At 55.1% G+C, this 27,912-nt stretch overlaps 1 protein-coding gene across 2 annotated transcripts; it reads right to left on the bottom strand.

Moving 5' to 3' along the window:
• On the bottom strand, positions 1 to 26,440 carry TBX4 (T-box transcription factor 4). Of its 2 annotated transcripts, none has more exons than XM_081579819.1 (8): positions 26,231 to 26,440; positions 25,341 to 25,435; positions 16,563 to 16,682; positions 14,914 to 15,061; positions 4,363 to 4,515; positions 3,343 to 3,431; positions 2,981 to 3,216; positions 1 to 828 (listed from the first exon to the last, which is right to left on the bottom strand). In XM_081579819.1, the coding sequence occupies exons 1-8, from the start codon at positions 26,438 to 26,440 to the stop codon at positions 206 to 208; spliced, it is 1,674 nt and encodes a 557-aa protein (XP_081435945.1). In that variant the 3' UTR covers positions 1 to 205. The 2 variants fall into 2 exon arrangements, with proteins under 2 accessions (XP_081435945.1, XP_081435946.1); XM_081579820.1 differs by having other exon boundaries at positions 1 to 825.
• Between the last annotated feature and the right edge of the window lie 1,472 nt (positions 26,441 to 27,912).

Raw genomic sequence — 27,912 nt, 5'->3', positions numbered from 1 at the left:
TTTTTTCTTTTTTTTTCTTTTTGCTTTGTTGGGGCCTCGGTTGTATGTCAGAAGATAGGTGCTCTCCAGATACAGGCGCGCGGGGCGCACACTGCACCCCACCCTTTGAAATACCTTGCTGGGTTTCTTGGTGAGGGGGCAGGCCAACCCTCAGAGGTTAAGACTGGGTTAACACGGTCCAGGGGCAGTGGAGGGGACCTGGGAGTCATCCGTCATTCCAGTTCTCCACGGTCCCCATGCCTGAATGGTACTGTAAGGAGGCTTCCCGGGACAAGGAGAAGCTCTGCGAGTAGAGGAACTCGTTCGCTGCGTTCAGGTGCGGCGAGGGCGGCTTTCGCTCGCACGCGGCGCCCGGGAGGCCACGATCTCTGGGGAAGGAGGAGCTGGGGCCCCGCTCTCGGACCTGAGACTGGGAGAGTTGATTGTAGACGCTGAAGTGGGCGTTGCCCGGCGGCTGCGAGCCCTGGGCGGAGATGGTGGGCAGCCGGGGCATCATCGTGGTGGCGGTGAAGTGCGTGGGGAAGGACTGGTAAGGCACAGTCTCCATGGTCTGAACGCTGTAGCTCGTGTAGGGGGACACGGACGTCCACATGTTACAGCTCAGCGGGGGTGGGGGCAAGTCGTCCACCCCGGACACCCCCGCGATCTCGGGCCCCGACCCTGAGTACATGCAGGCCTCTCGTGGGGTCACCTCGCTGCAGTAGGAAGGGCTCAGCATCTGCTGGTCGTAGGGCGGGGGAGAACGGAAATAATGGTCCTCCCCTACGGCCGAGGGTGCTTCCAGATAAGATCGCTTGCAGGGTAAGTCCAGGTGGCGGGTACTGTCTGCTGGAAGACAAAGAAACCTCAGGAAGAGCCAGGTACGCCAGCCCAGGGCCCAGAACACACCCCTGCTGGATGCCAGGACAGCCTATTCTTGTCATTGGTTGGGGGAGGGGGGTGCCCCACACTGCAATGGCACTCCAAGAACCATTTTAATCAGCGACAGCTTTTATAAGGTGGCAACAGCCCAGAAGTGGTCAGATCATGGACTGTGCTCAGAGGCCACCAGGGGACACTGCATCACTGGACACTGAGTGATGTGCTTAGCCAGGCGGCATATGCCTTTGATCCCTTGCCTCCCTGACTCTTGGGGACGGTAAGAGGCCTTAATGTGCACTGGCATTCTTAGGCCAGGCCCACCCTGGCCAAGGAAAGTGCAAGCGACTGCCAGGCCACACCAGGCCCAAAGGCCACCATCTGCCTGAATTAGCCAGAAAATTAAAGCCACAATGCTTCTGCCGCCATCCTCCACTCCCAGGAAGGCCTCAGCAAGCCTAAGCTACTCACAGGCATGTTCCTGTTGCTCTCAGAAGAGGAAGTAAACCCTACATATGTTCAAAGAAGTCCCATCAGATTGTCATTACACAGATTCCAACATAACAGGGTTTACACAATTAAGAAATGGAGCTGTTAATAAGTAAAAGGTGACTTGCACTTCTAAGGCGAAGCTAATACTCTGTTGGGGGGAAAGATGACATTAAGTGCCCCAGACCATAGATGTGTATCTTTCAACATCCTCAAGCATGAAGGCTTGATTCTGGACGAGCTCATCCACCCCTGGGGCCCAGGGATAACCCAGGCCTGAGGAATTGGGCAGCAGCCCACTCTACAAATTTAAGAACACTTGTCCAGTTACTTGTCTTGGCCTCCATCCTTCTGTCTTCCCTAGGGATTCTCAACAGGAAATCGGCCATAGACAATAGGTAAATAAATGTGTATGGCTGTGTTCCAACAAGACTTTATTTATAGATACCAAAATTTGAATTTCATAGAATGTTCATATATCACGAAATAGTCTTCTTTTGATTTTTTTTTCAACTATTTAGAAATGTAAAAACCATTTCATATGACTCACAGATTGAACAAAAATGGACTTCAGGCCAGATTTGGTCCAAAGACCACAGTTTGCCAGCTCTTGTTTTAGGTCACTAGTTCTAATAGGACTGGTGCAGTGGCTACTCAGGGGTCTTCCAGGGTGGTCCCTAGGAGCTGGGCTGAGAGAACATTCTGCGTGGCAAGCTAAGTCCCCAAACCCTTTCCCAAGAGAATTTCAGTGGCCCTGTGAGGACTTCTGATGTGATAACACTAATCATTTGCATTTTATAGAGGACAAACTTGAATCCTCATACCAGGACACAGATGTTCTGGTTCTTGGCTTGAACTTCTCTTCCTCACAAAAAAGCCAGCACAGACAGGTCCATGGCCTGTCTTCCTGGCCCCCAGTCTACATACCCCAACAGCCCCCATCCACTCTCAAGAAGCCTCTGCAGATCTGATGGGATAGGGTGGGGAATCTGTGCTCAGCCAAGACTCCCAGGGTTAGGATGGAGGTCACTTCTACAAATGACAACCTCCGGACTGGTACGCTTCCACCTCTCCCATGCCCAGAGGCAGCGCCTGGCTCACTCTGTGTCCTCTGCCCACCCCGAGAAGGTGCTCAAAGCAGCAGCTGCCAAGTGACACCTGGGCCTGGGGACTGCTTGCAGCAGACCCTCCGATCCTGTCTACTGTTCCCCCACCCGCTGTGCTACCTCAGTTCTGCCCCTCATCACTCTCTCCCCGATGCCTGTAACAGCCTCTGTCCACATCACTCCCATCCTCATCACCCCATCCCACACGACTGTCGCATCAGGTTTCACGTGCCTGTCCTCAATGCCAATCTGACTCTGTCCCTCTTCTGCCTAAAATCCTTGTCTAGGGGACACCATGGCTACAAGCTGTCTGCATGCAAAGCAAGAGGCACTGAGCCTGACCATGGTCCCTAATGCTTTAGGCTCGCTCTCCCAGGCCACAAAAACCAGTGTGTGTGCATGTGTGTGTGTACGCGCACGCACACCCATGCATGCTTGCATGCTCACGTGTTCAGGGGGGACTGTTTGTGGGAAGGGCGTCACCCCCACCCCGACCCTCCGGGGCATCCAGACCAGGAGGGAGCTACCTCGTCTTTTCAGGCAGTGGTAGAAGAGGCTGGAGTCCCTCTGGGCTGGGAAGGTGTTGAGGGGAAGGTCCTGGGGCTCGGCCGCAGCGAACTGCATGTGAGCCCCGTTCTCGTACTGGTAGTGCTGGAGCGCCTGGTGAGCCCCGTGCAGGGGGCTGACATCAGGCTTGGATGACAGCTGGGTGGAGACGAGCCTCTGCCTCACGATGCTTTTGGAGATCACGGGGTATTCTTTGCTGGAAGCGAGGGAAGGACAGTCAGCTGGAGACGGGAAGGGAGGGGAGATACTCTGAGGGTCCCCGCGTCCACGTGCCTGAACCCTGTCCACCCGCCCCAGCCCCCCGGGCCGGGGTGGCCCCCACCTCTGCAGCCGGGCCACACGCAGGTCACTGTCGTCACTGCCCCGGAATCCCTTGGCGAAAGGGTTGTTCTCAATTTTCAGCTGTGTGATCTGTCAGGAGAGGAGGCACAGAGGAGTCACTGCGGGGAGAGGCCTGGGCTGGCCCTGACCACCCCCACAGGCACATTCAGAACCCCCGGCAGCGTCTGGGGAAGTGGCATCTTGCAGGAGCCTCCCTGGCCTTAAGTTCTCGCCGGCTCTTACCGGTTCTCCTAGCGGCAGACCCCCATTCTGTGTACTGCGCTCCTGAATTCAGCCCCTCGTCACTCTCTCCTGGGGCCCGTAACAGCTTCCCACCCACATCACCCCGTCCCACACAACTGCCACGTCAGGTTCTTCCTGCTTATCCTAAATGCCAATCTTGTCCCCCAAGAGGGACTCTTGTCCCTCTTCTGCCTAAAATCCTTCCCCCACACCCGACCAGTCCCAACACAGGTGTGAAAGCCTTCTGGGAAGGGCAGCTTGGGCACAGGCAGGGAGGCAACGGGATGGCCCATCTGGGGATCAGAAGACAGTCTGGGGTGGTTGGGCCAGGGCGGGAGGTGGGCCAGGATGTGCCAGGTGTCTTCCGCGTGCCGGGGAAGGGCTTCCGAATGGCTGGATCACCTGCTCCCCCGCCGCTGGCAGTGCCCAAGGGCTCCTCTCCCACCCTCCCCTCCTTCTCTCTGCAGGCCCGGAATCCCACCAGGGAGAAGACTGCAGAACAAAAGGGCCCCACAGTGAAGCACAAGGCAAGCTCCACGCTCCCGGTGTTCCCAGTTGCCACCTCTGTCCGTCCCCGGCATGGACCACAGACAGCTACCCTGTGCTGGGGATCAGGAGCCTCGTCTCCTTCCCCTGCACGTCTTTCCATTTCTCGGGCTCTGCAGGACTGAGCAGGTTCCTGAAGCGACTGCCCTGCCCGTCTTGCACTGGGGCTTCACTGCCTGCCTCCGTGGTGGCCCAGACATGTGTCCGCGCTGGGGGCGGCGGGGGGCTGGACCTTGTGATTCTGGTAGGAGGTCACAGAGATGAAGGAAGTCTCCGGGAACACGTGGGTGCAGAAGGCTGTGTTTTTGGAGCCAAAAGCGTTGTTCTCATCAGCCTTCACGATGTGCAGCCGTGGCTGGTACTTGTGCATGGAGTTGAGGATGATCTGGAAGAGAAGAGTCTTTTGTCAACTCCAGGTCCCCACCCTCTTGTCTTCAGCCTTGTCCAGCCGGCCCGGGGCTGGCTTTCCTTCTCCTGAATGCCCGAGGCTCCAGGGTTTGACCACAGCGGGCTGAGCCTGGAAGGGTCCAAAAACCTCCCTTGCAGGGTGAAGAACCAGGCCCTTGGGCCCCAAACTCAACCTCAGGGGCACTGCTTGGTCTGTCTGCTTCAGCACCAGTGCCTGGTCCCAGGGCCTCCCAGATGACAGCCCCTTCGCTGTAGTAATGGGGAATGGAACCGTTTAGAGGCCCCCAGTGATTCGGCACAGTGTTAGTAGGCGGAACTGAGTTGCAGGCAAAAGTCCAGGTGCCCCTGACTGACTGTGTGGCCTCAGGTAAGGCCCTGGGCTTCTCTGAGCCCCAGCCTTCAGCCCTGCAGGCTGACTCTTCCCCTGGCCTCGCCTCCTCTCCTCCTCAGTCTTCCCCGGCTCACCTCTCCCCACATATGTGGGACCTGCCCTATGGTGGGCGCTCAGCCCCTCCTCTCACAACTGTGAGCAGCAAAAGCCACTTCACAGCCCAGGGTCTGCAGGATGGGGGAGGAGGCCGCGGAGGAAGATAAACTCTGACCTGTCCAGTCCGGTCAGGGCGGGCGCCCATCCCTTCAACCACAGAAGGCTTGCTGAGCAGAGGCTGGGAACACCCTGATGCACCCGGCCTTCAGACCTGCCCGGGGCAGCCCACAGCCCGGGCAGGGGGAGTGCCATCGTGGGCTGAAGTTCACAGTACCAAGGCTGGAGGAAGACCAGAGGCCCTGGGCACCCCCCAGCCCTTGAGGGTGCCTGGGGAGAGAGGCCGAGAGCCCAGGACACTCAGCCCGGAGCCCTGGAACAAGCACACAGTAGTTGCGGCCCCAAACCCTCTTCCTTCGGCTGTACCCCACGGTAGCGGCAGCATCATGTGCCATTAAAATGTATTTTTTATCGTTGACATTTGCCAGACACCCTCCCCACTGGAGGTAGGACAGGCATTTGGGGCATTTTATCAGCACTGCACGGGTTTTTGTTAACCCTTTGGCTCCCGTCCTGGCTGGACTCGGCTGGTCCCTGGCGGAATTCCTTTCTCTCTCCACCGGGAAGTGCCCCTCTCTTGGGTAGGCATCCCCCACCCCACCCCCCCACCCCTGCTCCCAGGTTTCCAGGGACCTGGCCTGGGGCTGAAGCTTAATGGGAGATTTAACCCCTGAGTGACAGAGTGCCAAGCGAGGGTTCAGAGCCAGACTTGTCTGTGGCAAGGCTTCCTCTGGCAGGGCTCGGCCTCCTCACCCCCTGGGAAGGAAAGCGGCCCAGGGAGAAGCTCAGCTGAGGGAGTGGGTGGCCTGGGACTGGCTCTGCCCTGCCCTGGCCTCCAGGTCTGGCTGGGCGGCTCCAGCAGGAACTCTTCCGCCTTCTGCACTGGCCACTCCCCTGCTTGACTCTCAGTGACAAACCTCCAGGGCCTCCTGGGGCAAACACAGAGCTCCCCGAGCCCCAGATCCCATCTGCAGCTGGGGAACCCACTGCCCAACGCGGGGCCTGCCAGGCAAAACACTCAGAATGAGGCTGAAGCCAGGGAGACCTCCATGGACTGTCCATTCCAGAAGCCCAGGGAGGGGTGCTGGGGAGAGCGGCTGGGCTGGGGCCACACTGCCCAGTCCCCAGAGGTTACTCTGTCACCCTGCATGGTGCCAAGGTCTCAGAAGACCCAGCAGTGGAGTACCTGGGAGGTGACCTAGGGGCCAGATTCCTGCCTCTGCACCTCTGCATCTTAGTTCTCTCTGCTGTCTTGATCTTTTTGCCCCCATTCTCCCTCACCTTCTAGGCCCAACTCTTCCAGGAAGTCGTCCCAGATTACCTGAGGCCTGCTCTAAACTCCCGACTCTGAAGCTTCCTTTCTACAATATGGTCTACTGAGCTATGGTGCTGCTTCCAGCGGCTTCCCGTTCCTTCTTGTCCCTTCAGTTAAATTATAACTCCTCAAGAGAAAGAGCCTTATCTATTGTTCTTTCTGTACCTCCAGGCTCCTCCTTTACTCCAAAGTAGGAACAAGTGAGTGCAAGACCAGCTTATGGGAAGAGGAAGACCTGGGTCAAAACCACACTCTCTGTCCCCTCCTCCCTCATCTTTCTTTGCCCACAGGATAAACTCTAAGGCATGTTTCAGGCAAAAGTAGTGATTGAACATGTGCACAGACAGTCCTTCTGTGATCACTTACACGCTCCAGCCCCTGGCATGCAGCAGTAGCCTCAGTCACTCCAGCCCCCCTGGGTGGGGGATAGGGGGGATGGGGGGACCCAGGAGGAGAACACAGACAGGAGGCAGACAGAACCCAAAGCAGACGCTGCAGTCCCCAAGCAGTGAGGCTGTGCCATCCCTAAGGACCGCTTGGGACAGACTGCAGCCACCCTACGCCTCTGCCACCTAAGCAGTCAGAGCCCTGGGCATCGTCAGTCCCCCTGGCCCCTCACTGTCCCCCACCTCCAGGTCCAGTCAGTGACCAAGCCCTGTGACTCCACCTGTAAAACTTGCTTAGAACCTTCTGGTTCATCCAGGAAGATTGCACCTTGCTTGAAGGCAAGGCCCTTTGTATTTTTCCATCTTCCTCCCATTTTCCCACCACCACCAACCACCACTCCTGCCATATTTAAGGCTCAATACTTGGCTTCTGGGCTTCCCTGATGGTTCAGACAGTAAAGAATCTGCCAGCAATGCAGGAGACCTGGGTTCGATCCCTGGGTTGGGAAAATCCCCTGGAGAAGGAAATGACCACCAACTCCAGTATTCTTGCCTGGAGAATCCCATGACAGAGGAGCCTGGCAGGCTACAGTCCATGGGGTTGCAAAGAGTTGGACACGACTGAGAGACTAACACTTCATTTCACTTCACATGCCACTTCACTTCTATTCCTAATGCCACCTTTGATGGTTCCCTCTTGCCCTTGGGATAAAGGTCAAACTCCTTAGCCCATCCATCAGACATGGTCCTTAATGACAAGGGTGGAGAGACTGCCAAACACACCTTCTAGGGGAGTGAACCAGACAGGCAGGCAGAGAAATCTGGGGAGAGAGACACTGCAGACTTGCAAAGGAAGGTGGGGGCCCCTTGGGGAGTCCAGCCCCAGCCACAGGGAAGCCAAGAGGGGCCCAGAAGTGTCTATGGATCTATGCCCATCAGCTGCCAGTCCCGAGCAAGCTCTTGCCCTCCAGTCATTGCTGTCACCATCTGTATAGTGAGGCCTTCAACTGCTGCTGCTGCTGCTAAGTCGCTTCAGTCGTGACTGACTCTGTGCGACCCCATAGCCGGCCGCCCACCTTTGACTACATGGTCTCAAACACCCCTCCTGATTCTGCCAGTCTGGAGCCTGGGCAGGAGTGTGGAAGAAAGTTCCATCCACTGAACTAATGCAGGCTCAAGCTGGAGCATCGGCCCCGACTGCCTGGGAGAACGGGAAACCAGCTCGGTGACTCACACCTGGCTTTCCTCGGAAGTTCCTCGGGCGCCACACTAAACTATTTTGCCAGAGTCTCACATTTATATTTCTTGCGGAGGACATGGGGCCAAATGGGCCAGCCACGTCAACAAACCCCACTACACGGCTGGTCCCGTCATCATCACTGTTCTACAGAAATGGGATTCATTATGTTCTGGCTACAATTCAGAAGCCTGTTCTATTTTAACATTGTGATAGCGCCAAACAGCCATCTCCTCAAGAGCTCACCATGGCGTGCTTGGCTTAACGAGGCCCAGATTCATCTGTGCTGGAATCACAGAACATTAGGGCATGGAGGGGCAGGCTGTAGCGATCACTCTAGTGCCACCTCCTCATTGTACAGATGAGGAACAGGAGGAGCAGTGGGAACGTGACGTGCCCAAGGACGCACAGCTGGTGGAAGACTGGATCCTAAGAAGACTCCAGATGGCCCTTGAGAGAGCACGAACTGCTCTCGACAACAAGCTTGGTCATTAATGATAAGGTTTCAACTTAACATGGTTGGAGGTGAGGATCCACTAGGCCCCGTCACCCCTCTCAAGCGCAGCGTATCTAGATGCTAGCCACACAACAAGTGGGGCTGATGTCTGCCGGTCAAACATTAAAACCAGATTGTTTCCTGCCTCATGTTTGTACTCTCTAAGATGACCTTCTCCATCATCCTTCTTACCTTCTCCAACCCCACAAAGAGGTCTGGGACAGAGACAGGATCTGTACCTTAGAAAAATTTTAAAAAGAAGAAGAAAACCAAAACTGAGACCAGAGAGGCCCAAAGATTGGCTCAAAGAATATCCAAACTAGGACTAAGCTGAATGGCACGTCAGCTGACGCAAGAGGCCTGGACCGGGCAGGCCTGAGTCCTCACGCCCAGGGCAGCAGGCTTGGCGCCTTCTCTGCCAGCCAGAGTGTGGACAGAGCACAGCCTCTGTGCCAGGCCCTGTGCTGAGTACTGTCCACACATCACACAATTAAGCTTTACAACATCCCTGTAAAGTATTAATTGTTGTTGTTGTTGTTCATTTGTTAAGTCGTGTCTGACTCTTTGCAACCCCATGGACTGTGGCCCGCCAACTGGAGTGGGTTGCCATTTCCTTCTCCAGGGGATCTTCCCTACCCAGGGATCGAACTTGCATCTCCCACATCTCCTAAATTCACAGGCGGACTCTTTGCCACTGAGCCACCAGGGAAGCCCCAAAATATTAACAGGTGTTAGTATTAGCCCCACTGTAACAGACAAGGAGCTGAGGCTCAAGACGGTGAAGGTGTCTGCCCAGTCTCAGACAGTGATGGGGGCAGAGACAGCATCAGCACTGATCTCCGAGCCTCAGCTCATACCTGTACCTATACCTGGCTGGAGAGGGCGGGCCGGTCTAGAGCTGGGTGTGAAGTCTGTGTCCCAAAGCACCCAGCAAGGCTTGGCACATCGTCAGGGCTCAGCAAATGTGGGAGGAAAAGAAAGAGATCAGCAGTTCTGGGTCCCCCCCCCCGGCATATGCTTTGCGGAGACATCAGCTCCCAGCAGAGGAAGTGCCTTCTCTAAGTAAACCCCCTTTGGTGGGTTACTTTGAGAAGTAACACTCACTCCTGCTCACTGCCACTCACACTGACAGGCAGCAGGACAGGATGGTGGTAAAAAAAAAAAACAAAAACCCTCCTGGTTTACCATCTAGCGGGAAAGTCACATGGTAATCCAAAATCAAGCAAAAATCAGTGGTGAGAAAAAGTGGTAGACGAAAGACTGCATTGATGATAGTAACAAACAAGATGACAGGAAATGTGAAGGACTTTGGGAAGAAAAAACCTGAATACACTTTTGAAAGACAAAAGGCAGACTTCTAAAGAGAAAGGCATCATGATCAATCCCCCCCACCCCAGTAAATTTATAATTTAAAGTGATTCTAACAAAAATACAAGTAAGTTTTTTTCTCAACACTACAAGCTTATTCTAAAGCTCATATAAAAAAAAAAAAAATAGACAAGACCAGCCAAGAAAACTCTGAAAAAGAAGAGCAATGGGGGAGGACCGAGTCTGCCAGACACTAGAACCTATTATGATGTCTCAACGGTTAAAGCACTGGCGCAGGAACAGACACAGATTCAGGAGGGGATTTACTGTACAGAACCAGAGAGTGTCCCAAACCAGAGAGGGGAGAGGGCTAGTCAGTTATTGGTGTTGGGACCACTGGATAGCTCTCTAGAAAAAAAAAAGTTGGATTCACACTTCGTATCGAATGCCAGAATAAATTGAAAAAGGGCCAAGGGTTTAAATGTAATAATAAATCCATAAAATACTATAAGAAAACACAAGAAAAATCTCTTATAAGTAAGGAATGGATAGGGGCTTTCAATTACTCAAAATCCAGAACCCATAGAGAAAAGACCGGCACATTCAATCAAAAACGTCTGTGTAGGATTACCACTATAGGCAAGACCAAAAGACAAGTGACAAACTGGGAAAACATATAAGCAACTCAACATCACAGATGGGAGCTAAATCTTTATAGCTTATAAAAGCTTCTAGAATGGATAGGTGATTTTTAAAAAAGTAATCTAAGAATGAGAAAAGGATAAGGACAGTAGTTCACAGAAGAAGAGATAGATAGATATATATATATAAAGGTGCTTATGCTTACTCATAATGAAACAGAAACTGAAGGTAAAACTGATATCTGTATTTCAGCCATGAGACTGGAAAGACTCAAAACTTTTCTCTCCCACCATGTCTGTGAGGCTACAGCGATGGGGGGAAGACACATCACTCTGACGCCAATGGACGACAGGAAGACAAACTGCAAACCCATATATCCCTTAAACAGGCACTGTATCACGAAGGATACTTGGCTCAGGTATAAAGTGACTTATGTACAAGCTTAATTGAAAGAGCAAAGATAGGAAAACATCTAATTCCTTCAATAAGGACTGGCTACATGATTAACAGAACAATCATTGGATGAAATTCTACGCAGCCATGTAAAAGGAATGAGCCAGCTCTATATGAATGAAATGATCTCTAAGACACTGAGTTTACAGAGCAAGGTGCAAAGTGTTTACAACATGGTACCTTCTGTGTCAGAAAGAAGGGATCTGAGACTCTGTATTCTGCTTGCATATGCAAAAAGAAACACATAAAAGAAATTAGTAACACTGGTTCCTTGTGGCCAGAGTTGGAAGAAACTAGGTGGATGGGTAACCAGTGGAGGGAGATGTCTCACTGCAGACATTTTTCATTTGTTCATTGATTGATTTTTTCAATCATTTGAATGTATTTCCTATTGAAAAACAGATTTGACAAACAAGCATAAAATTATAACTGTGGCAAGTACTCGAACGGAAAAGTGTGTGGTGCTCTGAGAGCATATAATGGGGACCCCAAACTGTCTCCCTGAAGTCATGGCATTTGAGCTTGGATCCCGAGGCTCAGGAGTAACTGACTAGGCTAAGAGGCCTGTGGCTGGAGGAGGAACCACACTGAGAGATGGTGCCTGTGCCATTCTGGGAGCCCACAACCCCAGTCAGGGGCTAACTCAGCCTCTGCAAGGCTTAGACTGATTATGTGAGCAATCATAAGCTAACCTTTTTCCTCGGCAATGTGGGAGTCCAGAGACACCGGAGGTGGTGAAAACGGCCATCTCCCTACACACACACACACAGACACACACACACACCATGCAGCCATCCCCTCCCTGCCTCCAGATTAGGAGAAAAGCAAGACCCACATGCCAGCCATCTCCACGTCCCGCTGCAGGACATAGCCCCCAGCCTAGCAAGGCACTCCTCAACTGCCTGGAGCAGCTTCTCTTCTCATGCCGTGGTCACCTGGCACAGGACCCTGCTGGGGGCAGGGGGCAGTGAGCAGAAGGGGAGGTTGGCAGTGTCCTCTTAGCCAGCGGAGCCGCGGCTGTGAAGCTGACCTCCTGGTCCCAGGCCCCTGACCCTTTTCGTCCCTGCTGCCTGCTTACGCCCAGAACCTAAAGGTCACACCCTGACTCTACCCCTCAAGAACAGAGGGTTTTCCTGGACTCACAGCAAAAACCCACAGGAGTTTTCCAATCAGAAGCCAATCCTGTCTTTTCTGAACATGTGGCCCTGTGGCCTGAGGGGCTCCTGGACTCTGGACCCTTCTCCTGGGTGGGTGGTGGGGAGCTGCACGTGAGAGACAGCTGCTGATGTCTCTGAGATCCTGAGTGGGGAGTCCACCATCCACCTGGCTGGAGAAAGTTCCCTGAGGTTTGGAAGCTTTTAGGAAAAATGGCAAAGTGTGGAGGTGAGCTGTGTGGGAGGACTTGTCCAGGGCAAGTTCACAGTACAAGATGGCTTTTTCCCAGGTCTCTGCACTGAGAAGCCAAGAAGGGTGACTTGGAGAGCTCACTGCTCCAGTTGGCACAGACCAAGGGGTAGAAAGCCAAGGCTCAAATGGGCCACTTTGCCTTGATATGTCTAGGAAGTTAGCTCATCCTCTGCAGCCCTTCCCTGCAGGGCCAAAGGCTGAGCCCTCTCCAGTGATGCTCCAGATTGCTGAAGATCTGACAGCTGGAGCCCTGGGTACCGAAAGATGGGGGGAGAAGCCAAAGGAGCACAGGCCTAAGCATCAGAAGGCAGGAGTCCATCTGTGCTCTGTTACTCCCAGCTCCCAAGACAAGCGCCTTGTCTCCGTGAGCCCCGCCACCCCACAGAGGGTGCAGTAACCAACAGACTGCATGTGTTGAGAAAACGTGGGGATGGGGAGAAGGAAGATACTCTACACCCCAACCCTCCGGGGAGGAAGCTGAGTTAGTACAGGGAATAGCCCCCCAGCCGAGCTGGTGTGGGGAGTGTAGCCAGGGGCAACTCCAACATCACAAGCCCAACAAGCTAGCCCCACTGGCTGCTCAAGACCACTGCAAACCCAGAGGAGCCACCAAGGAAGCAAGCCAGGGTGAGAAACCTACTGCTGGGGCTGTGAAGGCCAGGTCACACCCTCCTGCTTCCAAAAAAGCCCCATTCTTCAACCACCTGACTCCCCGCCCTGGCACTCTCTGTAGGAGTTCAGGGAGGTGGAAGGGTCCTCAGAGACATTCCTGCAGCTGGGAACCATGAGAGCGACCTAAAATTCTCGCCAGAGCTTTGATTCCTGGGTATTTCTGGTCACTCACCCAAGGATCCAGCTCTCGCCCAGCTCTGTCCACCCCAGTGGTCAGTCCCTGGGGTGTGTGTGTGTGTGTGAGTGCAGTTGTGGGCAGAGATGTGGCTCCCCACCTCCCACCGTGGAGGCCCTCACTAATCTTTCGAGGTTGATCCCACAGCCTGGCCAAGCAGAGGAGGCCAGAGAGGAGATGACCAAGAGCAGAGTCTTGGCCAGAATGGCAGCCTCTCTGGCCCTCGGTCATAAAAGACCCTGTGATCTGAGAGGTGGGGGCTTGGCTGACCCTTCCCGTTGGTGGATGGCCTGTTGTTGCCCCTGTGGAAGGGTGCAGGGGTGCATGTCCCCGGGGCCCACCTGGGTGTCTCTGTCACACACCCAACAGCATCTGCCTGTCCTGCGTGGGAAAACCCCATGCTGCTAGCAAAACAGACAAGTCAGGAGTTGATTATATTAACTAAGCATTTTCCCAAGTGTTGGTTTATCGATCACCGATGACTCGGAAGAGAACTGAACAGACTCTGAGAAAATTAGAACCAAGAGCTGCTTGCCAGTTACACACCCATCAACCAGAAAGGACGCATCGCTGGCATTCTCCATAAGGAGCCATGATTCACAGAGTGCTGATTTGCACCCAGCTCCCCAGAAACAGAAGTGAGGCATAAAAGAGGCACGTGTCTGCACGCCCCCAACCCTTGCTCCCTCCACCCGCCCCCTCACACAGATGTTATGAGTGTGCAGCCGGGGCAACCACATCCAGGAGCCGACGGCACCCACTCCATCAACACCCCACCCTGTGTCTCCAGGGTAACCATGCGTAACCTAGAGAGGCAAGGCTTGCTCCCTGGCAGATGATACCAGGTCCCCAGGCTTCTGTTTGCCACACGTATGAGCTAAAAATTTCCACATAAAGAGCTTTTTGTGGGCCTGCCAGGGCCAGACTGGGGAAAGAATGAGCTTCAGCAGCCTGGATGGGGCGTCAGCAGCAGCATCCCTGGGGTTTCAGAGTCGCTCTTGTGAGATCCAGGCCCCGGGAAAGGCCAAGGAGGGGCAGACACAGGAGCCAGTGCGAGGCCTGCCTTTCCAGGGCAGGCGGCTGCGGGGCCGGGCAGACCCAAGGGATGAGGCTTCTGAACTCATCAGTAACTCTTTCTCAAGACAATCTCCTGGTCTTAGGCCCCACCAAGGCCAGATTTGGGGAAACCAAAGCTGAGATTTGTGAGATGTGGGTCCATCCATGTCGTCATTGTCATAAAGTGTTACTCGCTCAGTCGTGTGTCTGACTCTTTGCGACCCCATGGGCTGTAGCCCACCAGGCTCCTCTGTCCGTGGAATTCTCCAGGCAAGAATACTTCTCCAGGGGATCTTCCCGACCCAGAGATCAAACCCACCTGTCCCACATTGCAGGCAGATTCTTTACAACGGTAAAGGGAAACCATCATAGTTAACATTCATTTAGAGCCTCGTAGGCGTCACGTGCCTCATGCATAATCTCGTTTAATTTTTACCTGGTCATCCCCATGTTCTAGACAAGGAAACTAAGGTGCAAAAAGGCTAAGAAACTTGCCCCAAGTTACCCAGCCAGTAAGTGCCAGGGGAAGGATGTTCACTGTGGAACTCAGATCCTGTGTTCTGGCCCATAAACCCGCCTAGGACTGGGTCCCGAAAATGGATTCTCCAGATGAATGCCTCTAATCGCCCCACCTGCAGCCCTGCCCCAGCACCCATACTCAAGGCCAGGCAGCCCCCTGCTTACATGGCCGAAGGGATCCAGGTGGTTGTTTGTCAGCTTCAGCTTCTGGAAGGAGACCAGCTGCCGCATCCAGTGAGCCCCCGTGGCAGGAGAATCCGGGTGCACGTACAGCCGTCCAGGCATGGCCGGCTCAGCCTTCCCTGCCACCATCCTGCCAACAGAGTGTGGAGAAGCCGCGGCCAGTGATTGCCCTGCGGTCTCGGGGAGCCCAGATTTCCTGTCTCCCACCCCACAAGAGCAAATCCCCAGAGGCCTGAGAACCACATCACTGCTGGTGTCTACCGCCGTCCCTGTAGGGCTTTGGGGGAAAAGGGAGGGCAGAGGAGAGGGTGCTGGGGAGGGACAGCCATCCTGAACCGCCCGTATCTCACTGCAGTAGAGAGAGAAAGGGAAATTGTAGAGAAATGTGATGGTTTATTTGAAGGAGTGGGGCTACTCACAAGTGTGTCGTGGGGAGATTTAGGCACTTCCGTGTCTGGGTTGTATTTACACTTTTTACATGTTAGAAATAACATTATTTGGAGGTAGCTTCTCAGACAACAGAGACGATTTTCAAATTGCTTGCCCCCAAAACAATGGTGAGAAATGAACTGGTAGCTGTCCGTTCAGGGAGAATCTGCCCTGAGTGCTAATCCAGCCCAGAGAGAGAACAGAAACGAGCTCCTGGCAGGGCCCGGCCACCGAACCTGGTTTTCTGGGCTCGGGTTCTGTGACCTTATTACGCCACACAGCTGAGCTCACATGTGGGCTGCGGAGTCATTCATCCCTCCCTCTTTCTCCCTGGGGGCTGTCCTAGGCTCCGGGGGGCAGACGGCCCAAGAAAAACCGCCTTCATTTACTGGGTCCCAGCTTGGTTTCGGCCTTTAACCTGCCTGCTCTCCCTGGATGGTGGACACGCAGCTTAAGAGGGAGGTTTCCGGGGTGGGTGGGGGGCGGGTGGGAGGAACTGGGAGATTGGGGGTGACACCTATACCCTACTGATGCTATATGTAAACCAGATAATGGATGAGAACATACTGCATCACAGGGAACTCTACTGTACTCTGGTGACGTGAATGGGAAGGAAGTCCAAAGGGAGGGGATAGATGTGTATGTCTGGCTGGCTCCTTTTGCTCTACAGTGGAAACTAACACACCATCATAAAGCAGCTACACTCCAATAAAAATTACTTAAAAAAAAAAAACACATGAATAAGAAAAGAAGGAGCAAGCGGGTGGAGAGACAGGAGAGAGATTCACAGCCCAGGATCTAAGTATGGACTATCAAGGCCCCCAAGGAAAATGGATCCTACCTTCTGCTGCACCTCCACCTCCAGCACAGCCCCGTCGGAGCCTAAACCCACCCCCAGCACTGGGGCTCACACATCACCCCACAGCCCAGTCACCCACCCTTGGGTGTCCACAGCCATGGGGAGAGCACAGACCCTTGAGATCCATCAGACACTCAAACCCTGTGGCTCGTTTTCACTCCAGCCCACGCCCCACCTGCAGCAGGCGTGCAGGCGACCCTGTGGCCTTGGCAAGCCCGGTGCCCGAGCCTGCAGATCTGGCCAATCACTGGGACTAACCGATGAGTCCCCAGACCACACGGCAGGCAGGGGACGGGTGTGCATGAGTGGGAAGGCGGGTGACGTGAGGGTCCTGGGTTCTTACCATTTGTTGTCACAGAACTTGTAGCGGTGGTCATCCGCCGGGACGATGTCGATCAGCAGGATGTACTTGGTTTTGGGGTTCATGCCCGTGACTTTTACCTTGTAGCTGGGGAACATCCTCCTGGGGGAAGCCGAGGGGTGAGGCAGGGGCGGGGACAGAGCACCGAGAGAGAGAGAGATGGCACAGAGCAGGAGAGGGGATCGGAGGCCTGAGGAGGCGCTGCCCTGTTAGCAACAGCTCTTGGCACCAGTCGGAGCTTCGTGACCTTGTGTACATCGCTTCCCTCTCTGCCCCGCCCCTCTCATTTGCCCTACAAGGAAAGGGCTGCACAAGCCACTCCCTCTGAGCCCCTGCAGTGAGTCTGTGGCTGTGAGCAGCTGAAGCACAGAGACCCTGCTCAGGACTTCAGCACCAACCAGTCTGCCTTCATCTCCCTCCTGTCTGTCATCCATACACAATGGAAGTTCCAGGGGTTCATTCCAGGGGACCAGAGCAGAAGACCTGGGAATCCCTGGCACCTTCCTCTACGGTCCATGAGATGCCGCCTCTGGATCATGTCTCTATGGAAACAAACCCCCAGCCTCAAACCAACTCGCAGGAGAGTGCTGCGGGGTCTCTGGATGCCTTCTGTGTGTGGAGCAGAGGTGTTTATCCCTGTGAACACCTTGTCTGGGCCTGTGCACAATAACTGAGTCTCAGGGAAGGTCAGTCCAAGAACCTTGAGAGAAGAGCATGGATTTCTAGAACCAACCCGCTGTGGTCCACAGCCTGGCCTCACCACTGACAAACAACGATGCCCTGGGCAACTTGCTTGGATGTTTTTATGCCTTGGTTTCCCTATCTCTAAAGTGGTGAAAGACCCTTATGCTTTGAAAGATTGAAGGCGAGAGGAGAAGGGGACAACAGAGGATGAGATGGTTGGATGGCATCACCGACTCAATGGACATGAGTTTGGGTAAACTCTGGGAGTTGGTGATGGACAGGGAGGCCTGGCGAGCTGCAGTCCATGAGGTCACAAAGAGTCAGACACGACTGAGCGACTGAACTGAACTGAAAGTGGTGAAAGAAAGTGCAAGTGTTCATCGCTCAGTCCTGTCTGACTCTTTGTGACCCCATGGATTATAGCCCACTAGGCTCCTTCATCCATGGAATTCTCCAGGCAAGAATACTGGAGTGGGTTGCCATTTCCTTCTCCACTCCAAAATGGGGATATTATCAATACACCCATCTCATAGGTTGCTGGGTGGATTGAACGAGTCCACTTTTGGCTCTTACCACTGATGCTCACTGCTCTCCTTCCTCTGCAGACCAGTGGTATGACCTAAATCTATGAAAACAGACTCATCAAAAAGAAAGTCTTCCAGTTCTTGCAGCCCATGCTGAAACTGTCCAGGACCCCGAGGCTCAGGGAACATTTTGGAGAGGAACACTACCTCGGACCCCTCAGCACACCCACACTTACAACAACATGTACACATACCTGCGGGATATCCCCCCGGTCACCAGGTCCCTGACCCTGGACTTCCCCAGAGGGGAACTTCCTCACGGTCCTCATCAGACCCTCGCACCACTTCCTAACTGACCTTTACAAAGATGTCCCCAAGAGAGAGGCAGGATTCAAATCCAGCCGGACAAACCGAGGCAACTGGGACCCAGATCCCCAGAGCCGGTAGAGTGCCCACGTGGTCCACTCTGGGAAAGCCATCAGGACACCTCTGGCCCTCACAAAGCCAAGAGACAGCACAGGGACCCTCGAGAGAAGCTGTCCTAAGCGCCTCACGAACAGATGACCAGAGTATCCCATTGTGTCAACATGGGACCAGCAGGGCTTCCAGAGTGATCAAGGCCCCCTCACAAGCCAGCAGAGCCTACAGCAAGTCCAGGACCCTGAGGCGGAGGGTGCCCTGGCCTCTGCACCCTCCCTGGCTGAAGGACAGGCCCTTGAGAGCCTTGCGGGGGGCCGGGGTGCGGGAGCTGCGTGACCCTGTGTGTGCACGAGCACATGTGTTTCCCGACCCGACAGACTGCGCATGCGTGCATGTGTGCGTGCCTGGAGGGAAGAGGGAAGTTCTAGCTGCAAGTCTAGGGACTTATAAACCGTGTGGAAGAATTTGTCTCAGATGTCAACTGAAAGCATTTTCGAATGTCCACCCCACCCCCTCTCCAGGAATGGGCGGAGCGAGAGGACTCAGGGACCCAACCCTGCCTCCTGCTTACCAGTCCTTTGCCCAACACTGGGGGCGCAGCTGGAGCCTGCACCCTCCTCATTCCTGGCCCAGCCTCGCCCCTGATGGGCCTGAGACTGAAGCGGAGGGAAGCGGCAGTTGCCTCAGCTCCCCCACTCCCTGGGGGAAGGCCAAGAATCCCATCCCCTGTAGGCTACCATTTTGCAATGGCTACAAAAACAGCCACAAAATGGGGGCAGCCCTGGCTGGACTTGGGGCTCTCCTGGCATCAGGGCCCTGTACTTGGCCTGTTTCTCCTGTAATCACTCCAGGTGGCAACAGCAGAGGACAAACATGGCTCCCCTCCACTGGCCAGTGACCACAAGGAGCAGCAGATAAGACAGCTCGCTGCCACTGCCTTTATAATCTAGGTTGGTGGTGGGGAGCAGGGTGGCGGGGAGCAGGGTGGCGGGGAGCAGGGTGGGGGGGAGGGCGTACTAGATCCTATCTTTCCCCTTCTACTCCCTACCACACTTTTAAAAAAGATTTTCTTGATCTCTTCATTGAATTTGTTACAATATTGCTTCTGTTTTATGGTTTGGTTTTTCTGGCAGCAAGGCCTGTGGGATCCCAGCTCCCTCACCAGGGATCAAACCCCTACCCTCTGCATTGAAAGGTGAAGTCTTCACCGGTGGACTGCCAGGGAAGTCCCTCCCTACTACAGTTCATCTCAGCAACTCAGGAGGCCAGGCTGACATGACTGGTGCTTTTTAGGTGGCAGGTGAGGAGCCTGTGATCAGCCTCTCAAGGCCTGGGGCCACTGTCCTGTGATTTGGCCTCTCCTGGAAGCTGGGCGTGGACCGGGTTCCCAGATGATAACAGCCTTCGGGAGTTTCTGAGGGAGTTGGGTCAGGGCAGGAAGGTGTCTCCTAGCCTCTGCCTCCCTTTCACCTCTTCTGAGGGCAGCAGTCCTCAGAAGTCAGAAGGGAGGATGAGGTAGGTGGTCGGTTGCAGGGCAGATTCAAAGGTCCTCTGCTCCAGGTTGAGCGGGCCCAGGTTCAGTGAGCACCCCTGCCTTTGTGGAAACAGGTATCTTCATCTCTGTGAGGGGCTGGTGCGGTGGCTGCTTCTAAACCATGGAGGACGCAGGCAGTGGGGACCCTGGGCCCCCTCATCTCTCCACCTAAGGGGCTCCAGAAAGATAGAGGGCCTCCCTGCTGTGCGCAAAAGGTGAAAGGAGAAGGTGAGGCACAGCAGCCCACCAGCCTCCTGCCCCAGCTGACGGCATCTGCCCCTTGGTTCCAGAGGGGCTGAGCTTGGAGCCCAGAGGCCTGGCATGGGAGTGTTCCCCAGAAGGGCAGGACTCAGGCCACAGGGGCCAGGCAGGCCTGGGAGCTGCGACTTGCCCTGGGCTCGCTCTGCACTGTACAGGGCCTCTCTGTTGCGACAGATGAAACCGTCTGAACTGCCTCTGTGATTTAGAATGGAAAAAAGATACCCGAAAACCAACCCCTCTGGGGGGAAGTGAACACCTCAGAGGGTCAGGGAGAGGAGACGTGACTCTGCGCAGCCCGTGTGGCGCTCAGCTCTGGCACCCGGCTGGCAGGGAAGCCCTGTCTCACCTATGCCCAGCACCCGCAGCCACCCAGATGCGTGCTCCGCGAGCCTTCTGGCCTGCGCGCTGCCTGCACGCTGCCTGCGCCCCTCCGCACGCCTTGCAGTGCACCGCCGGCCTCCTCTGTGCGGCCGGCGCCCTCTCCCGGCTCTGGGTCCCCGCCCCCTCGGGGCACTCTAGGGGACCTTGCGGAAACCGCTCCGCCAGGGGATAAACAAGTCGCCTGTCCTGCCAGGCCGGGAGGAGATGAAAGCCTGAGGCGTTCTTCTCTGATCATGAAACAGGCTCTGGAAGGGTGCGGGCCTGGAGCCTTATCTACCATACTCGGAAATGGTTTTAGAATGAACTGCTAAGACAAGCTTCCTTGGAGGTTTCTTGGTGTTGGAGGCTTTCGGGGCGTGGGGCAAGGGTCTGGGGCATTTGGATTTTGGCAATGAACCAGTAAATACGAACGATGCTGAGAGAGGGGCCAACAAGCTTCATCTGGGCTCAGAGAGCCACGAGGTGCCCGGGCCTGGGCCCAAGGGGGTGACCAAATTCAAGGTGCTGATCTGTTCCCTCCCCACCAATCCTGCAAGGAGCTGGGGTAGCAGGGAAGAGAGGACCTGGGGGATCGGCCAGATTCTCTCCAATCAGCGGGGACTCCAAACTCCAAGTCCACTGCAGTCCCAGCTTCCTGGGGCTCAGGAACCCCAGGAGCAGCTATGTGTGCTTCCCTGACAATGTAGGTGCAAAATCAAATCCAAAGGGTGAGAAGCCTGGAGAAGGCTTTTGAGGTGGGGAGACGTGGTGACTGGGAGGGCAGATGAGGGATTCTGGGGGTCAGTAATGTTCTCTTTCTTTATCCGGGTGGTGGTAACACCGGTGTGTTCAGTTTGTAGAAGTCCATAGGGCTGTACAATTAAGACTTGTTCACTTTTCTGCAGGAATGTTCCACTTCAATAAAATTGACATTAAAAATTATATATGTGTGTATATATCATAAAGATGTGTACACACACACACAGAGGCCAGAGTTTGAAAGGAAAGGGCTTTAGGAAAAGGGTAGGGGGTCCACAGAAAACCCCATCCATTTTCTATCCCTAGTGTCTGAGGGTCTTAAAGAAGAATTCTGGTTGTGTTGGGAACAGGCTGAGGCCCAGCAACTAAGGCTGAGTTTGGGGGCGGGAGGTAGGGGGTGCCATCTAATACTGAGACCAAAGCTTTTGTAGCCAAATGATTTCTGAGAGCAATGGACAGAGCAATGTAATTTATTTCCACTTACACACACACACATTCACACACTCACACACACATGCACAGAGTTTTCTACTTCACTCAAAGCATTTTTCAGAAATATTTTCCCTAAGATGGGGGCAGGAAAGAGGGTGTGTGGAATGGATGCTGTTTTGGAAGACCAGTTGGTTCTCTGAGATTTTTTTTTTTTTTTTTTTGAAGACACTTCCTTCTGATAGACTTTTGCTTTCAGAAAATACTTTAGAAAGAGATCAAAGCACTCTCTCCCCAACCCACTTTCCCAGTGTCTTCAACCCTTACTTCTCTTATCACCCACGCCACTGGGCTCTGACGCTCTGTATACAGAGCGAGGGCAATTGGCTTTGAAGCCCCGGATTAAGCCGGGCCAAATCCTTGCCTCAGAATAACAAACAATACAGGTTCAACAGGAGTTCTCATCAGTAGTTCATTTTTCAAACACAAATTCACTGTCACTAACACAAGCAACATTGAACTCAACAGGCTATGAAGTCTGATAGTGGAGATTTATCTGGTGGCAAAACCATGACCTAGGAGTAGAGCAGTCAGACGGTTAGGAAATTTTCATATTGGGGAGGTTTTTATTTAAATTTTGTGGAGCTCACTTTTATCTGTGTTTGGGAGAAAAGGCAGTTTCTCACATGGATCAAGCTTGGCAGAGATGTGAGGTAGCAGAGAGGGCTCTGCTCTCTGCAGTTAAGGGCATAAACTCTCTGGGTGCAGCCTCTGAGAGGCACAGAGACTGGTTAGAGAACACTCTGGCCCCATTTGACACTCGACATCCTGAGCATTCAGAAATCTGCTGTCTTGAACTGTGGCTGGTATGTTATGCACCCACTTGCGCTGTCGGAGAACTTAAAGTCACTGTCCGATGAAGGAGACCCTGTTTCCCTTTGGCCGTCAGCTCTTCGAGGGCTTAAGGCAAGAGGCTCATAACTAAGGACTCACACTGGCTTGAGAACATTCGGGCTCCTTTTCTCCAGCCCCCCTCCTTCAACCACAGAGCAGTCATGCCCCTAACCAGTCAGGGTCTCTAGGGCAGCGCAAGAACTCCACCTTGAGCAGGGCCCCATAGACAAGCAATCAAAGGGACTTCTCAAAGTTGGGGTTTCGTTTTGGCAGTGGGGCATCACTTCTTGGCTTGTGTAGAACCTGGTAACTGCCTAACTCTGCTTCTATGGGCAAGCGCCAAATGCCTCCCCTTCTCAGGGATCGGGTTTACATTCTCTTGGTTCTCCTCCAGCTCAGGGAGTCTAGGACCCTATGAGTCAAGGTTCAGGAGAAACATCTAGGCCGTCTGCTGAGAAACAGAAGTGTCCCAGGAAGGCCGATGGTAGAGAGCACAAAGAAGACAACAGGGAGAGGCACTGGACAGGACTCTGAGGAGCCATGAGCCTGAGCAAAGCAAGCTGCCTTCCAAGGCTGCCGTGGGCGGGAGGCAGAGGGGAGGAGGGGGACACAGGGGTCAGAGTGGTGAAAGTAGTCTCTGAAGTCAGCGGGCAGCTAATCGGGGGGTTCTGTGAGAACCATGCTGTCAGGGGATGAGGCTAGCGACTTTCCTAAGCACTAGGCTGGTGCAAGGAAAACTCTGCCAGAGAAATGAAAGACTGCGATGGATCCTTAATTGGCCAACATCATCACGGCCATTTAAAAATTATTATCATCATTCCCTGAGGTCCATCTCTAAGCCTCCATTAGGATCAGGCACAAATATCTGCCTGAAGCCAGTCACCTCTGGAAATGTGGGGTGTGTGTGTGTTGGGAGAGGGAGGGAGGAGGCGCCATGCAGGTGCAGGAAACCCCACTGAGGAGAATCACAAATGCCTTTTGTTTAAAAAGGCAGGGGCCACGCATGCCCAAAGAACATGCTGGCCATTCATTTTCAAGAGACAAGGTTATTTCTGCAGCCTAAAAATGGAAGTTCTGGATCTTTCTCTTCTTTCCTTCCCTACATCCCAGCAGTAACAAGAAATAACCACCTCCCCCATTCATACCTATAATCCACTTAACAATTTACCAAGCACTGTTCACAATATCCCCGGTTTGAATCTCAGAGTAACTGAAAAAGAAAGAATGGCAGGTAGGTCTACAGTCGCCATGCTCTTTGAACAAATACCTCTGAGCCACAGCAAATTTGGGGACTACCCCAAGTGCACACAGCTAGGAAAAGGCAGGGCTCATGACCCCCAGTGTCCTCAGTGAGTGCTCCTTGAGGCACCTCCCTCACCACATCCCCCAATATATCTTCCTTCCCCATTCCCACGTGCAGCAAACTTAAGCCCTGACATCTTGTTCCTTCCCCTGATAGAAGCCCTGGATGGCCATGCCACCTCCCTGACTTAGGCAAGAGGGCAGCGAAGTGCCCAGACCCCCAAGAAAATTTGCAAGGCCTGTCAGTGGGCAGACTGGAAGTACCCAGCACCCCTACTCTGTGTACAGCAAACCACCAGCTTTTTATGTCCTTTGAGCATTATTCCCTAAGTGGTTCGGCGAAAGTTCTCTAAAAAGGAGAAGAAAAACGCTGAGTAAATGCCAGACATTTCTCTAATTGTGATGAACGGTATTCGCTAGCGTTTACGGTGTGCTTTGTGCTTACATGTGCCACGAGCTGTGCTAGGGCTTTACGTGCAACTGTACCAAGACCTATTATTTTACAAATGGAGATGAGGAGAGAGCAGAGACCCTAAAATACCTGGCCCAGAGGGTTGCACAGATGGAAGGAGGTGAGCGGAACCGGAAGCCCCAAGTCCGATTCCCCATTCCTGGCGCCCGATGCTTCACCATCTTATTCCTCGGAAAACTCAATCAGGGGCCCACGGCCAGACAAAGGGACATTTTCACACCTAAACTGTACTCTGGGGACCAAAATCGAGTGTGAGTTGGTGGAGGAGGCAGAGTAGGGGGGAGGGACTCCTGAACCTGAACTTTCTCGAGGTTCGGTCTGCAGCAAACGCCCTTCACCTGATAACCGCCCTCCTCGCGGTTCCAGCCCCACCCGGGCCGCGCCACCCCAGCGAACATCTCCATCCTGCCCGGGTCCGCGGCTTCCCCCTCTCTGCCTCTCCTCCCGGGTCTCTCCCACAGACACCAGCGCATTTTAAAGATGTTTCCACTTTATAAATCATCCCTCTCTGGCAACCACCCGAGGACTGCTCCCCGAACCACACACACACACACACACACACACACACACACACACGGCCGAACGGTGCCTTTTCCTTGGCTGAAGGGGACCAGCAACGGCAGAGGGGCACCCGTGAGATGACAGCCTTGGGGTTCACGCTGCCGCCCCCCACAAAAGTTAGGGAAATACGAAAACATGGTCCAGGCCCTTCCACCATCTGTGGAGGGGCATCTCCGAGTCCCCAGTCAATGCAACCCTGAGCAACCGGGCAGGTCCCCAAAAGGAGGTGGACAAAGCAGCACCCCCACCCCCACGCCCCCAGGGGGCAAAAGTTCTGGAGCTGGGACCTCCGGCAGCGCGACCCGAATTTGCATTTAATTTGCATAACACTGCCCCGCCCCTGCCTCCGTCCCCGCCGCTCCCAGGCTGTGCAGCTCCCTGCCGGCTGGCTGCCGGTGGCCAGTTGGGAAGCTCCGGCAGACCTGGAGCTAAGGTCTGAATGGCGGAGGAGGCTGGGTTGTTGTCCCCTGGGCTGAAGATCGAGGGGGCTGCTAAGAGAGCCCCTGGGGATCCCCACTGTCCCCGTCTGTCACCCACCCCGAAGGAAAACCAGCGCTGACCTGCCGGCCTTGGTGATGATCATCTCGGTGCCCGCCTCGTGGAACTTCTTCCACAGCTCCTTCTCATGCAGACCCACCTTGATGTTCTCGATGGTCTAGGGAGGGCAGGGAGGGACTCCTGTTGGCCTGGCCCACGGCTTCACGCGCAGCCCTCAGAAAGGGGGACACAGGCTCAAGGGGCCAAGCAGGACACTGCCAGCCCCCACCAGGAGCCCAGGCTCCTGGAGTCCTGGCAGATTTCGTTTCACAAAATGGTTCTGTACCATGGGTCAATTTTTAAAATTGTAAATGTAATCAGTGAATGTAATCAGTGAATCTCCCTTCTTCTTCGGAGCTGCACCTACAGATGGGCCCACAGAGGACACGCAAACCGGCCTTGCCTGGGCCGACACACTCCTACACAAACATAAACACTCTACCCAACGCGGCCACAGACTTGCGGGCAGACACACCGACCCGGGAGGGGCACACCTGCCCCGGCCGATAGCGCGCACCCGCAGACGCGGCCTGCAGACCCGCACAGGCAGAGGACGTGCACAGGGTCACGGTAACGTCCGTCCCCTCTGCCCCCGGAGCTGGACGGCGGCTCCCGCAGCCACCGGACCAGGGGCCACTCTCCCCGCCTGGTCCCAAGGCTCTCGGCTCTCGTCCTTTCGAGGTCGGAGGAGCGGGACCCTTTTCCCGGGCTCGCTGCGCCGCGGGGTCCCCGCCCTCGCCTGTCCCAGAGCAGCCTCGAGGGCACAAAGTGGAGGAAGGACGAAAGGCAGGGAAGGCGGCCTGCCCGGGGGAGCCCGGCAGTCCTGCTCGGAGTGGGGCGGGTTGGACAGACGCTGGCGGCCCTACAGAGAGATCGATGCCCGACCTCCACCTGACGGCCGGCCGGGCCCTACCTGCTCGGTGGCGGCGGCGGTGGCGACGGCGACGTCGGCGCCGGGGCCCGGGGGGCTGGCGAGCGCGGCTCCGCTGAGGCCTGGCGCGGCCAGCGCGGGCTCTGGGGCGTTGGCAGCGTTGGCGGCGCTAGCGGCGCTGGCCTCGCCGAGCGCGGCTCCCGGGGCCCGGAAGGCCTCCTCGCTCTCCGACAGGCCCTTATCCTGCAGCATCTCCTGTGGGCACAGCACACACGAGTCACATGCCGCGGTCCACACTCGCCTGGGACCCCGCAGCCCTCTGGAGCCTGGCCGTGCGGGGGTCTTCGGCCCTGGCGCACGTGGACCCCGCCCCCTCCTGAGCTGGAGGAGGGAGAATACGCGAGGGCAGGAACCTTTCCTCCTCCCTCCGGATCTGGACCTGTGAGGGTTTGTGCGCAGTTCAAGGTCCTGCCTGCCCCTGGGTGTGGGGCTGTGCGAAGAGTAGGTCTTGGGGAAGGACCGCCTTCTCGGCGTGGCCCCAGCTGCACCCCCAGTCCGTCCTCCTGCTGGGCTCCAGTGGAGCCTGAAGCCTGGTTCTTTTTCGGCTGATCCTTCATCACTGGGGTCCAGGCTCACTCTTGGCCCAGAGCAGCCAGGACACTGTCTGAGCCGGAGGAGAGGAGAGTCAGGCCAGGAGGGTAGGGCCCAGGTTCCCGGGCTCCACACCAGCAGGGAGGGCCTCCGGGTTGATCGGCCTCTCGGGCCCTGGCTAACTCCCCTTCCCTAACCCACGCCCTCAGACAGCAGCCAGGTAGATGATTCCTGAACCAAAGGGTCTCCCTCCTGCACGGTCCCACTCCCATCGCCACCTGTGCGGCACCCACGCGTGCACACACATACTCACACCCAGACGCAGCTGGCAAGTCACCCAAGGAGCCACATTTTCCTAGGGTCGCTTTGATTCAGGCCCTGAACTCAGCTAGGGGCACTCCAGCCTTGCCCTCACATGCACACTGGCTGGCTCAGTCACTCACATGTTTAGTTACAAAGGGCTCTTCTTTGGGGAAAGGACCCAGACCCCTCCCAGCTAAGGACCAGGCCAGTTGGGTGGGCCCAGTTCACCAGCACAGCCTAGTCCTGCTTCTTCCCCAGGCAACTAGGACTATTCACCCTCTTGCCCATGTGCCTGCTTCCTTCTGGAAGCTGGTCCCAGGATGTCAGGATGAGAGCCTAGCCTGCAAAGACCTGCCTGTCCTGCCTCCATCGTGGGCACAACCCTGCATTATCTCTGCTTCTCCTTTCCACTTCCTAGCTCTTCTCCCTTCGTCTGGATCTGGGCAAGCTCTAGGGAGGCTTTCTAAATGTCCAGCTGCCTCTTTTGTGACCAAATGTTCCCCCTTTCTCCTCCTACCTTCTTTCTCTCCTCCCCAGGATCTCTCTGGGCATTCCACGGCCCAGGCCTCTCATCCACTGGCCTCCCCATCCCAGGCCTAGACATCGGCTCCCAGGGCCTCACAAAGTAAACAAGCCAAGTGCAACCGAGGAGATAAAAAGGGGCCGGGGCCAGTTGGGGCTGGGAAAAGCCCATAAAGATAAGGCTGACAGCCCTGCCGGTCCTTGAGCCACAGGCACGGAGGAGGCAGGCTCGCGGGGCATAGCCAACGCCAGCACGGTCCTTGGGCCACATGCGGGTTCCGGGACCGAGCCTGGAAACCCAGGAGACC

The sequence above is a fragment of the Giraffa tippelskirchi genome, chromosome 3 (assembly GCF_054371585.1).
Source record: "Giraffa tippelskirchi isolate mGirTip1 chromosome 3, T2T-mGirTip1v1.2.pri, whole genome shotgun sequence".
Taxonomy (NCBI): Eukaryota; Metazoa; Chordata; class Mammalia; order Artiodactyla; family Giraffidae; genus Giraffa; species Giraffa tippelskirchi.
Note: the sequence above shows the minus strand (reverse complement) of the source record. Positions and strands in the feature narration are given on the sequence as shown.